Source organism: Chiloscyllium punctatum, chromosome 17 (genome assembly GCF_047496795.1).
Source record: "Chiloscyllium punctatum isolate Juve2018m chromosome 17, sChiPun1.3, whole genome shotgun sequence".
Classification (NCBI taxonomy): Eukaryota; Metazoa; Chordata; class Chondrichthyes; order Orectolobiformes; family Hemiscylliidae; genus Chiloscyllium; species Chiloscyllium punctatum.
In genome coordinates this window covers 47540460-47553320 of record NC_092755.1, presented here as the reverse complement: position 1 = coordinate 47553320, position 12861 = coordinate 47540460, and the positions used below count along the sequence as shown (strand labels likewise).

Below are 12861 nucleotides of genomic sequence, written 5' to 3'. Positions count from 1 at the left end.
CCCTGTACTGGCACCTTAGTCACTTGCCCTGTCTTATTTCCCAAGAGTAGATTGAGCTTTGTACCTTCTCTCCTAGGTACGTACATATACTGAATCAGAATTTTCTTGTACCTAATTAATGCATTCTTCTCCATCTAGATCCTGAACACTATGGCAGTCCCGGTCTGTTGGAAAGCTTAATATCCCCTACCATCACCCACCTTTAGTTTTTCAGATAACTGAGATCTCCTTACAAGTTTTGTTTTCTCAATTTCCTGTCTGTAATCCCAATAAGGTGATTGTCTCTGTCTCTTTCTTATTTCTCAGTTCCACCCAAATAATCTCTATGAATGTATTCCCAGGAATATCCTCCCTACATACAGCAATGATGTTATTACTAATCAGCTGCCACTCCCCCTTGCCCCCTCTGTTTCCTCCCTATAGCATCAGTATCCTGAAACAGCTGCCAATCCTGTCCATCCCTGTACATTGAAATAAATGCAGTTTAACTTATCAGCCCTACCTTGTTCTATGCTTTTGTTTGTTTGACTTGCTCCCTTTTCCCAACTGACTTCCTTCCTCACTATATCCTTGGATTCCACCCACTAGCTTAATTCCTCCTGAGCAGCTCTGGCAAGTCTTCCTGTCAGTATGTTAGTGCCCTTCCAACTCTCAGGTCATGTCGACCCCAGAGATTCCAGTGCTCCCAAAATGTGAACCCTTCTCACCTGCACCAGCTCCTCAGCCACACCTGCTTTATTCTCCTATTCTTACTGTCACTAGCTAATAGTACCAGGAGTAATCCAGATGTTAGTACCCTCCAGGACCTCCTTTTTTAAAATTCCTGTTGAACTTTTTTCTCTCCTCCAATCTCATTATTTTTCCCTTCCTATGTCATGAGAACTAACATGAGGACAACACCCTACTTGTTGCCCTCCCCCTTTTCTTTTTGAGAATATTCTGCACCCTCTAAGATATATTTGATCCTGGCACCAGGGAGGCAATATACCATTCTGATGTCTCATGCTGGTTGCAGAAACATCTGTCTGTGTGCCTCTGTTTAGAGTCCCCTATCACAATCTGTCACTTGGAACCTGATGTACCTCTCATACGTTTTAGAGCCAGTCTCCGTACCACAAACCTGTCTTTATACGCTGTATTTCTGAGTCCATCACCCTCTACATTGTGTCAGACAGCATACTTGTATGAGATGGGGATTGCTATAGGAGACTGCTGCATGACCACCACCTCCTTTTTATTTTGTTTTTCCCCCTCTTTCCCCACCACCACCACCTTTCTTTTTTTCTCTTCTCCCCTTCCCCCTCCCCCTTTCCTGGAAGTAAACCCATCTACCTGACTGGTTTTTCTCCCTTCCTACAGCAGCCATCCATCTCACCTTAGTTTTTTAAAATGTCTTATTGCCTCTAACTGATCCTCCAACCAATCCGTGCAATCCAATAGGCTTTGCAACCAAATACACTTCATGCAGATGACATTTCCAATAACATGGCAACTCTACCAATTTGCCAATTCTGACAGGAAGAACATATCACTCTACTGAAGGCCATCTTTGCTTCTTAACAACCTACACACCTGGAAAGTAGCAGTCTCTCTGCTCTTTTTAAAAAAACTGCTCCAAGTTACCTTAGTACCTAGGCCTCTAATAAATTTTTTTTTAAAGTATCAAACAAGACAGACTCTACTCACTTTTGTAAAACTATAATAGCAAGGGTACACTTAAGCTATTCAGTGAGTGAGCTCACAGCTAAATGGTTTCTGAAACGTCACCTGTGAATTTCACTTAATTTTCCTGATACCTGGAAATACTTCTACAGCAGAGGGAGTAGGTGAGCAGATTGCTGGGTCAGGCAGCAGTGTAGCTTTGTCTGTTTGTGGCACTTACCAAGTAGTCTGTGCCTTTGTCTTTTTTAAAAATGCTGTTGTTTTAATCTTTCCCCAAAGTTCCAAAACAGCACAACAGTTTAAAACAATTTACTTCTAGAATTTGAGGAAATCTGCTCCAATGCTGAAAATGAGTAGCTTTCAGAGCCACAATTTTCTTCCCCTGTCCTCCATCCTGGATGATTTAGAGGGCTTCATGTTGGTTTTTTTTTTGTAGACTTGAAGGATTATGGGCAACTGGATAGTTCTGTAAAAAGTCAATAACAAGACATGGCAAACTTTGAATGAAGTACTTAGCTGCTTGTCTTGTACTAATTGGTCAGAGGAGATAACAACATTTTACAACTGTTGGCTTTCATTTACAGCTTTGATTAATGTTTGATCAATTTGCTCTAGGAGCCTTCCAGCTTATTCCTGGTGTTGAATTCATAACAAAGTTTTGCAGCATTGAAAATTGAGCAGTGTCTGGTAGGAACCTCTGCAGAGTATGCTAGAGAAGCTTTTGAGTTAGCACTGCTGCCTCCATCACCAGGGATCCAGGTTTCGTTTCAGTCTCTGGCAATGATCTGTGTGGAGTTTGCAGATTCTGCTTGTTTGTGGGTTTTCTTCAGGTGCTCTAGTTTCCTCCTACAGTGCAAAGATGTGCAGATTGGGTGGATTAGCCATGCTAAATTTTTTTGGTTAAAAAGGCATGTGCAGACTAAGTGGGTTCACCTGGTGGGATGCTCTTCACAGCATTGTGCAGACCTGATTGGGCCAAATAGCCTCTGTGTGCACTGTAGGGTTCTAAGGTTCCAGAAGCAAACTGACGTGTTTGACATGCATCTGAAAATGCAGAAAGTTGAGTCAACAGCCATCTAAGCATTGTATACCTTATTATCCTTTTATACCTCTTGAAGAACTAACCACTGGCTAAATTATTTTTCAAAGTAATTTCCTTTTATTTACTTGTGTGAATAGCTGTTTTAGTTTTTTTATATAAAGGTTGTTACTTGGATATTTACCTTGCTCAAGTAAGTCTGTGTTTTAGAACAGATCTGCTTCATTGAAGGAACCTTTTTGGATCTTTATTTTGAGCCTCCTGTAGCTGCCATAGCTAATTGGTCTTTTTGGTAACTGTTGAATTACTTAATGGTTTGGCAGTGAAACTCTATATTTTGCATTTCTCCAGTTTGTCAGAGCAATTTTTAAGGGAATTGATAAGAGGCCTTGATATTATGGAAACATTTTTCCAAGCACATTGCAGTTTTGAGGTCCTGCCTCAAAGGATGGTGATGCAGATGTAGTAGTAATTTCAAAAAGTAACCTTGATGGGAGAGAGAAGTGGGACTGTTTGAAATGCTTTTTCTCAAGTGAAAGTGTGATTGACCAAATGTTTGACTGCAGAACTAAAACTAGCCTCCATCCAAATCCTGTAAAGTTTACTGCAATCACGTTAACTAGGTTTAAAGAATGGAGTTACCGTTTGTTTGTTAACATACCCTAGCTTCAAAGTGTACAGGATGTATGCAACAACATTTAACACTTATGTATAAAATGAGTATGTTTTCACATAGTTTTTTTTCCTGCTTTTGGTTTCTGTAGTGAAGGTATCTGGGACCCTGAGAAATGGCATGCATCTTTGTATCCCAGCTCTGGCAGGAGTTCACCATTGGATGGAACAAAGAAAGATTTAACTTCCGATCCAGACAGGACCGTTCTCAAGCGAAGAATGGCAGGTGACTGTCATGCTTGTTTTGCTTTTGGGCAAGATTTTGTTTTCAAGTCTATAATCTTAGAAGTTGTAGGTGGCTTGTAAGGGGACTGATGTGTGTTTGAGTTCACCAGTGTCCAAAGATGGTAATTAACTTTATTGCTACTATATTGGTATCAAGCTCTTGCCCTTAACAGAGGGTGACTTAACTCCCCAGCCAGCCCCTGGTATTGAATACTTGGCACTTTATTTTTTGCATATGATGAATCTTGGTAGCTCTTTTTTTTTTAGAAAAAGAACCTGAATGGTAACTTGACAGGTGAGGCATCATAATTGGCAAGCTAGTTGTTGGACAGGAAATAGAGAGCCTGCATCAATGCTATTGAGACAATACTAATAGTGGGGGGACTTGCAGGAAGTGGTGTTTTTGTGCTTCAATAGCCCCATCCCCATGGATGGTTTTTGAAATGTGGTTTTGTTAAACCCAGAGGCACTGGTCACTGGCCTTCAGGCAGGAAAGCTGCTGTAGTCTAAATGTGACTCCAGACCAATAGTGCTCTGGCATGAGCCTCCTTCATGAAAAAAGATGAGCAATAAATGCTGACCTTTTAATGGTAACTTTCAAATCCCACGAACCAGAATTAGTTCTGGAAAGTTAGTGAAGTATTGTTTTGTTTTGGCGTTTGTATTCTAAAAGTTTTCAAATATTAGTGTTGTCACCAGTCCTTTCTTCCTTGGCAGTTTCATTTTATGTCATGTACTTAAGCATTTCAGTATTTGCTTTTTCTCTTACAGTACCTTAAGTGGTCATGGATTTCTTTTACTGATTTCAGCAATTTGTAATATGTTGCACTGGGTGTTTTAAAATTGAGGTTATTTCCCCCTTGTGATCTCTTTGAGTTGGATAGCATCAAAAAGTGTCTATATATTTAAAAGAAACTGCACACCACATGATTGTGTAACAAACACTGGTTGTGTTTTTGCAAAGTTTTATTGTCACTACCCATTGGGGAAAGTGCACTGATACTTGAGGCCTACTCACCCCCAGGATCATCTCTCAAATTGGAGATTGAATCAAATAACGCACTTCCCAGTTTTCTGATCTGATCAAATCCACTTAACAAAACACAAACCAGATTTCTGTGGTAATGAAATACTTCGTGCAGCACAGGAACAGGCCCTCTATCCAAACCTGCCACCTAAGGATCTGTATCCCACAGTTCCCTGCCCACTCATCAATCTGTCTAGATGCATCTTAAATGATGCTATAGTGCCCACCTCCCACCCTCTCTGGCAATGTGTCAGACACTTGCCACCCTCTGCATGTTAAAAAAAAATGTTCCACTCCAATCTCCCTTAAACTTCCCCTCTAACTTTGAACTAATGACCCCTAGTAATTGACTCTACTTTCTTTTTTGGGGGGTGGGGGTCAGAAAGTTTCTTGCTATCCATCCTGTCAATACCTCTTTTTTTTGTAGACCTCCAATCAGGTCAACCCTCAACCTCCATCCTTCTAATGAAGACAATCCTAATCTACTCCAGCTCTCTTCATAGCTAGTGCCCTCCATACCAGGTAACATCCTGGTGAACTTTCTCTGCACCCTCTCCAAAGCCTCCACCTCCTCTTTGGTAATGTGACCAAAACTCTGCACCGTATTCAAAATGTGGTCAAACTAAAGTCCTGTACAACTATAACACGAATTGCCAACCCTTGTACTCAATACCCTGTCTGATTTTAAGGAAAGCATGCTGTTTGCTGCCTTGACGATCTATAGACCTGCATGGCCACCTTCAGGGTACAATGGATCTGAATACCCAGATCCCTCTACATCAATTTTCTCCAGTTTTTTTACTGTGTAGTTTACTCTTGAATTGATCTTCCAAAATGTACCACCTTGTATTTGCCCAGATTGAACTTCTGCCATTTTTCAGCCCAGTTCACAATTTACCTATATTCTGCTGCAGTCTCTGCTACCCTACTAGATAAGGCAACACTGTTTTAGTGGCATGAGTCCATAGGATTAAATTTGGTGTCCTTTATCATCTTTCCAAGTTCGTTTCAGTTCTATCCTGCATATACTGTACTTTTTGGCTTGCTGATTTGTCTCCCAGTCATTGGTTAGTGATAGCAGCTTACAGATAAATGCTGAGTGAGAACTCTTAGCATGTAATTCTGAGATTGTTACTTTTTTTTTGTCTACAGGAACAGTGTCGTTTTATGCACAGTATGTCTACCTACACAGGATCTGATTTGATCTTATCATTCTGAGCATTCCTGTAAACACCTGTTAACCTGATCTGTCATAACTGGGTTTATATTGTCTCCATTGAAGTGAGGTGGACACAAATGCTGTTGACTTGCACAAGAGATACTTGTGGTGAATTAGAGAATTTTCTGGCTATAAGCTAAGAGAACAAGAGGGAGGCTGACCAAATGGCCAAAGCTTTTTATGTAGGCATCATTCCCCAATTCCCAAACTGAATAGTCTAACAATACTATTTATTCCTTCAATGTATTTTAATTGTATTGATTTCCTATATTGAAATGTATTTTGGGTTCCACACTTACTGTGGCAGCTAGTGGAAATCTGCAGTATTAAACCAGTCTCAGTAATGACTAACATGAAGCTATTGTTTAAACACTAATCTGGTTCACAATCTTAGGCATTTGTGTGCAGTCTTCTCTGGTCTACCTTTCCTAGATTTATAGGAATATGATTGACATTTTACTGTCCGGCAACAAATGCTGGCCTTGCTAAGCATGCCCATCTTGTGGAAGATAAAGTCATAAGATTTCTGGTGCCAGAATTTAACCTGCAACTGAGGTCTTTTTTTCTCATATTTTTGAGATGCTCACCTGGCACTGTGTGGCCAATGATTATCATCCTTGTGCTTGTACGCTTTCCAAAACCAAAAGTCAAGTTTGCACTTGCAAGCAGTTGGTGTGTGCACTAGATTTCGCTTTCTTTTTTTTTTCCCCACCACCCCCCCCTCGTCGTCTTCTGTTCCACCCCCACCCCTGCTTGAGTTCCTCATTCCTTTTGTCTGTTGAACCAATGCATTTCTTGTTTTAATAAATTATCAATGCTCTGCAGTTTTTCATGTTTTGTGCATAGATGTTCATGTGCCAAATTTAGAAATCAACTTGGGTTTGACATTAAATTGTGCCACTACCAAATTAGTGAACAGTATCCAGTTCAGTTATGGAAATTGTGCTGCTGTGGACCTTTTTTTTGATCATGTCAGAATTTTCATAACCTTGAGGGTTATCACGTTTTTTGAACATCTGTTTGGATCTACTGCTTTTGTTCTTAGAGCCTGTTTTTTTTTTTGAAAAACAAAGTCATTAAAGCATGCCTGTATCTATGTTTGTTTTGTTGACTAAGATTTTAACTAAGTTTTATTTCTTGACTTGAAAAATATTAGTTTCATCTATGATGGTAGCATTCAGCAATTGCATCCTTTTTAATTGAAGTTGTGTAGTATGCTGATGCTCAACTAGACATAGTTACCCTTTCAATTAATGGCCTGTTATGGACTTGATGTTTTGGAGGATTATGATATTGACACTCATCTAGTGGCTTTTTTTTAAACTTGAGGATTGCAAGTGTTTGTGGCAGTGGTTTACTGACGTGACAAGTTGGAGAAATAGAAAATGATCCTTTTTCAGCAGCATGTTCTTTGAGTCCTGGATCCTTGATGTATAACTTACAATCATTTTATCTCTGTCTAGATCCACGTGAGCGAATCAAAGAAGAAGATATTGATGTTGTGCTCAGTCCACAGCGCCGGAGTTTTGGCGGAGGCTGTCATGTGATTAGCACTTCAAACTCCCGGAGATCTGGAAGCCCACTGGAAAACAAAGAAAATGAGAATTCTCGTGGATTGGGGGCCCAGCGGAGAATTGGCAGTGGACGGATAATTGCATCAAGAACCTTTGATCGAGATGGCAGAGAGAAAGACTTGCGTGAGAGAGATGTGCGCGAGGGGAGAGATTACAAGGAGAAACGCTTTCGGGTTAGATTTGATCCCACATTTCACTTGACCTTTTTTGTGTAATCTTGTGTAACAAGTCAATAGTAGCCATTGGCTGAAAATGTAATTTGAGTAAGTCTAAATTCACTTGACGACTGATTTTTCTTTCTCTCATCTGGATAGTACTAAAGCAGGAACTTAGGTGTGACACAATGGATGTATTTAAGTGAGACTACTGTCTTTGTCAAAAAGGATGTCTGAGGAAATGTTGTTTGACTAGACAGTTGGTTACCATTCTAAGTCCTAAAATCACATGGAAGCTACTAATTGTACAATTATTGCTAACATTGAGACAAAAGTCATTTTTCAAAAACTACACTGTTAGCATAATGTAGCAGCCTCAAAGTAGCTTTGGACATGTTGTTGTGAACTGAAAGCTAACCACTCAAGGGCTTTCACTTTTCTGATGCTGCTCATGAATTGACACAACTGAAAGCTGAATAGTTTTACACTCTACATTGTCAATTAATCCAGCAAAATACCTTTCACTTATTGACCAATTATTCCAGTGTCCTCCATTAGGAACTTTGCACAGCAAACTTTTTATTCACCTGCACTTGTGACCAAGTGTGTGGTTGACCAAATATTCCAGAGGTTCATTATAATCCATCTAAAAATACACTATTTGAAACTTAATGTATGGTGTATAAACATCACTTATACTTTGCAGCATAAATCATAATCTAACTTGTTTTAGAACTTAGTGGTGGAGAGCCTTATCACACCCTCCACTGAGTACTTGACCTTGTGGAGATCATGATCATGTAGTAAACTTCTGGTATTTCAGGTGTATAATTTTTTGCCAGTTTGAAGTGCTGGTTCTTTTTAGGTGCCAGTTAAATTAAAGCTTTGTAGTATTTCATTTAAATTCCCTCCTTTTGTTTTAAAGGATGGGAGCCCATTGAACTTTGGTTCCCCAATGACGAACGAGAGCATGGAATTTAAAATACTGGTTTGCTGTGATGTTTCTAAATACTGAGCATTGTTGCTGTTATTCCTCCAAACATAATTTTAACTCCAGGGGACACGTTCCTTTTTTTGTTTTGGCAGAGGGAGTATGGTGATGGCAAACGTATTTTTGGTGAACGAAGGCGATGTGATTCCTACACCGAAGAGGAGCCAGAATGGTTCTCTGCTGGTCCCACTAGTCAGTCAGAAACAATTGAACTGACTGGCTTTGATGATAAAGTACTATTGGAGGATCCAAGACGGCCAAAGCGATGGAGGAAACGATCAGATACTCTTAAAGAAGGTAACTTTTTTAAAAATTATGGAATTAGCGTTTGATAGTAATGAATATTAAGTAGAGTTAACCTGCCTTTCTGCAACTTGGAAAAAGTGGTGAGAGTTGACTTGTAATGTCTTGGCAAGCAGTTCAATTTACACTTTATTGAAATGAAAAAGTATCTGAGAAACGAGATGGAAGTGGACTTCTTTCCTTTAAAAAGGGACTAGGTTGGGGGCCTATAGACAACTAAATTGACCATCTTTATACCTGGGTAGAAGAGAGCCTCAGAACTGAAGCCACAGAGCTTCTTCCCAGGGTTAGTTGCTGAGGTGGAAACTGGCCATTTTCAAGACTGGATGCAAGGATGAAGTACACTTTCTGGTGTTAAATTTCTTCAGTGTAATTAAGGGATGTGTATCACAGATATCATATAATAAATCCTTATTCCTTCTAACAACTGGATTCTGCTGAATGAATTTCATTTGGGTTAGAGTTGTTGTAAATTGTATGACAGTGATGCTAAATTTGTACCCAGCATTGTACACTTCCAGTCTGTCTAGTGAAGAGTGGCGAACATCAGGAAATGCCAAAACCAAAGTGAATGTTTCTCTTTGAGATAAAGGGTAGTTGTCAAACTTGTTCTGGACCTGAATGTAATTCCTTGTCCGTGGTAAATCTCTGGTTCTTGTTGCATCATTACTTCATTGATATTGACTACCTGGCTGTGAAGTGAAGTTGAATGCTGATTGTAGAAATGATTATTGTAATTTATCTTCAAAATGAGCTCTAGTAAAGATCTAGTTCTATTTATGCTAATATATTCAAGTACCAAAACCAGACTGGAGTTCAAAAGATGTGCCACTACTGAAACATAACCTCAGGTATTGAACTTCTCGCTCCAGTGTTATTATTTATCTTAAAGTTCCAAGGAATTACGGTTGTATTTTATGTTGTAAACACTGTTAATTAAGTATAATCTGATCATTGTAGGCACAGAATGCAATGGTGATGGTCAAGAGACAGATACAACCTCCACAGTTCCTGCAACAGAAGCTGACCAAGAAGTTCCTCAGGAAGCAGTTCTACCAGAGCAAACACCAGGAGATTTTGACTTCAACGAATTTTTTAATATGGAAAAGAGTGTACCTGGACTGGCTTTGGTGAGAAGACACTTCTGGTGTTTTTGGGTGTGGTGGTAAGGGAAAGCGGTGCGATGATATTTCAATCCCTAGAAGCTAGCCATTGTTTAGACAATGGTTCACTGCAGAAGCAGACCTTGGGTAATACTGGTCACATTTTTTAATACCATCCTGTATGTTGCCATCTCCAAATCTTAGCAAGTGCTGTTGTCTGGTATTTGAATTCACATTTCCTTCCACTTCACTCCCTATTGGAATGTTGCTTATGGACTTCATTCCATTAGTGGGTGTGGAGATGATGCAAAGTTGCAATGGCGAAGAGCATGTAACTAACAAGCTGCAATTGAGGCTTGCTTCATATCAACCATGCCAACCTTTCCCATTTATCAGCACAGTGCTGTTTTCTGCTTCTCCATTGATGGCCCAGTCTTCATTTGGAGGATTTATCATTGCATAATTTTTGGATTACTGTTTTGGTGTTCTGGACAGGTAGTAACCAATTCACTGCAAGAACCACTCATCTCCTTTGTGGCATTAAGCTATAATATTCATTTTAGTTTACAAATGTCAATTGGGCTTGTTTAAGATTTTTGGTTTTTTGAAGACAACCAGTGTACTTTTTAACAAGGTGAGTGTGTTGGTCAGCAACAGTACACTGCATGTAAGGTGTGGGTATTCACAGCATGAAATATTGACTTTTAATAGTGGTGCTATCCAATGTCAAGTGCAAAGAAATATATGAAGTGCTGTTCTAGTTGGTTTGATTTTGTTAATTTTTCTTGTTGCTTGAGTATTTTGGCAATTTAATCTCATGTTTCCTGTACTTGAAAGCAGCAATGATTTGCATAAAGCAGATCTTTCAATAGCTGTCCATCATGCACTCAAAGTAATCTGGTTTTTGGTGCACAAGTTTTTATAGGCTTGGTGCATTTATGATTAACAGTCCACTTTATATTTCTTTGCTGATATATCGTAACTAATGGAGTGCCTGTTTCATTTAACATGTTTGGGTTCCAATTAGGCTTGGAATTGGAAGGGGGTTGAAGGTTGGGTCACAGACTATGTAGCTGCAGTTGATACTGCTCCAGCTGAGGAGTGGTATATGAAGATTCTTTCTTGGCTTGACCCCTGAACTTGGCTTCACTACTTGTTTTTGTAAGGTTGATTGGATGTTTTAAATATGTAAGTAAGCCGTGTCCTGAATTAACAAACTGGCTCTGCCTTCATTTATAAGTTCCTTAGTTAATGGAATGAGCAAGTAATACTGGCTGTTTTTCTTGGTTGCTTATGCTATAGTACTGCCATATCTTTTGAATATGGCATGACAATATTTTTAGGAGGGGAGGAACATATCCACAATTTAAAAGGGTGAAAACTTTTTTAAAGTTGATTCCTGAGGTCAGGGTATTGTTTGTTGAGAGCCCAAGGAATGGGTTGGTTTTTTGTACAACTATAGCTGTAATATGTCATTGGAGTGAAATATCCATGGCTGAATTTGTGATCCTGCACATGAGCCAGGATTTACTTCTATGGCAAGGATAAGAATTATTTGTATTGCCTGATGTGAAGGACTGCTCACCCTGCAAGAAATCTGTCTTGTAACATCAATTTGACTTGCAAGATTTTACAAACAAACCTGGTTTAGATTGGTCTAAATTAGCTATAGTGAGGATAGCTTGGAAGGTTTTTCAGCCAGCTCCTTGGGGCTAATTTCCCCACTTCAGTCAGCCAGTTTCTTCTTAGTGGTGACCTGGGGTAATGGCAATAGCAAAGAGAATGAGGATGAAGTGCCAGAATGTGCTGAAAGTTTAGGGCTGGTTAGGAGTAGAATTGTGTACAGATGATGTAGGTTGTAGAGGATTAGGAACATCAAAACCAAATATTAAGTTAGCTTGCTTTTTTTGGATATAGGTTTGCTCACTGAGCTGGAAGGTTCATTTCCAGATGTTTTGTCACCCTTCTGGTGATGTCAGTGGGCCTCAGAGTGAAGGCTTTGGAGGCCCACTGAAGGTGTTGCCTAGTATGGTGTCAATGTCTGGAAATGAACCTTCCAGCTCAGTGAGCAAACCTACATCCAGAACCTCAACCTGAGCTACGCATCTTTGCAAACTTGCTAAGCCTACTTTTTCCTGGAGTATTAGAAATGAACTTCAAGGGTCACAAATGGAACATGGACAATAGTGGTTGGAACAACAGTTTGTGGATATTGGTGCTCAACCTCAGGAAGTGGCTGACTACTGAGCATGTGATTTAGAAAGGAACACCCAAATGTGTATGTGAACATGTGGTTGGGAAGGGTCAATTTAACTGTTGACATGTCTGAGATGGAATGAAAACTTCTTGATTTAGTCACCCATGTTTGTCCTTTTTGTTTTTAAATGAATGTCCCTAGTTGAGGGTTGGTTGAGTAATCGAAGTAGTAACCAAATTGTTTTATTCAAATGTAGAAATTGTGCATTTTGTTGGTAAGCAACATATTGGCAAACCAAAGTGTGTTTTTATCTTATTGCATTGTTTTAAAGATGTATTAATTTCAGTGACTTGAGCTGGTTTTAAGCACTAGAGTAAATTTTGTGTTCTGTATAAACTTCCCATCCATCCCTTCTGGTAACTGTCATTGTGGATAAACTTAACTAAGGGTTTTAAATTGCTGCAAAAGAATCAGATAATCCACTGTTTGAGCTTTTTAATCAGTCACAGATGTAAAGCACAAACAGACCCTTCAGTCCAACATGTCCATGCCAACTGGATATCCTAACCTAATCTAGTCCCACTTGTATCCCTCAACCCTTCCTATTCATATACCTGTCTGGGTGCCTTTTTTTGTTTAAATGTTGCATTTGTGCCAGCCACCTCTTCATCTGGCAGCTCATTCCATACACCTA

The 12861-nt window shown here is 39.5% G+C and overlaps 1 protein-coding gene across 2 annotated transcripts in view; it reads left to right on the top strand.

Moving 5' to 3' along the window:
* The window catches only part of eif4enif1 (eukaryotic translation initiation factor 4E nuclear import factor 1), a 55698-nt gene that overhangs the window by 17094 nt on the left and 25743 nt on the right, over positions 1-12861 (top strand). For both annotated transcript variants that reach the window (XM_072587074.1, XM_072587075.1), the window contains exons 4-7: positions 3466-3599; positions 7308-7591; positions 8660-8861; positions 9828-9997. In XM_072587074.1, the coding sequence (XP_072443175.1) occupies positions 3466-3599; positions 7308-7591; positions 8660-8861; positions 9828-9997 (790 nt within the window). The remainder of the gene's footprint in view (positions 1-3465; positions 3600-7307; positions 7592-8659; positions 8862-9827; positions 9998-12861) is intronic.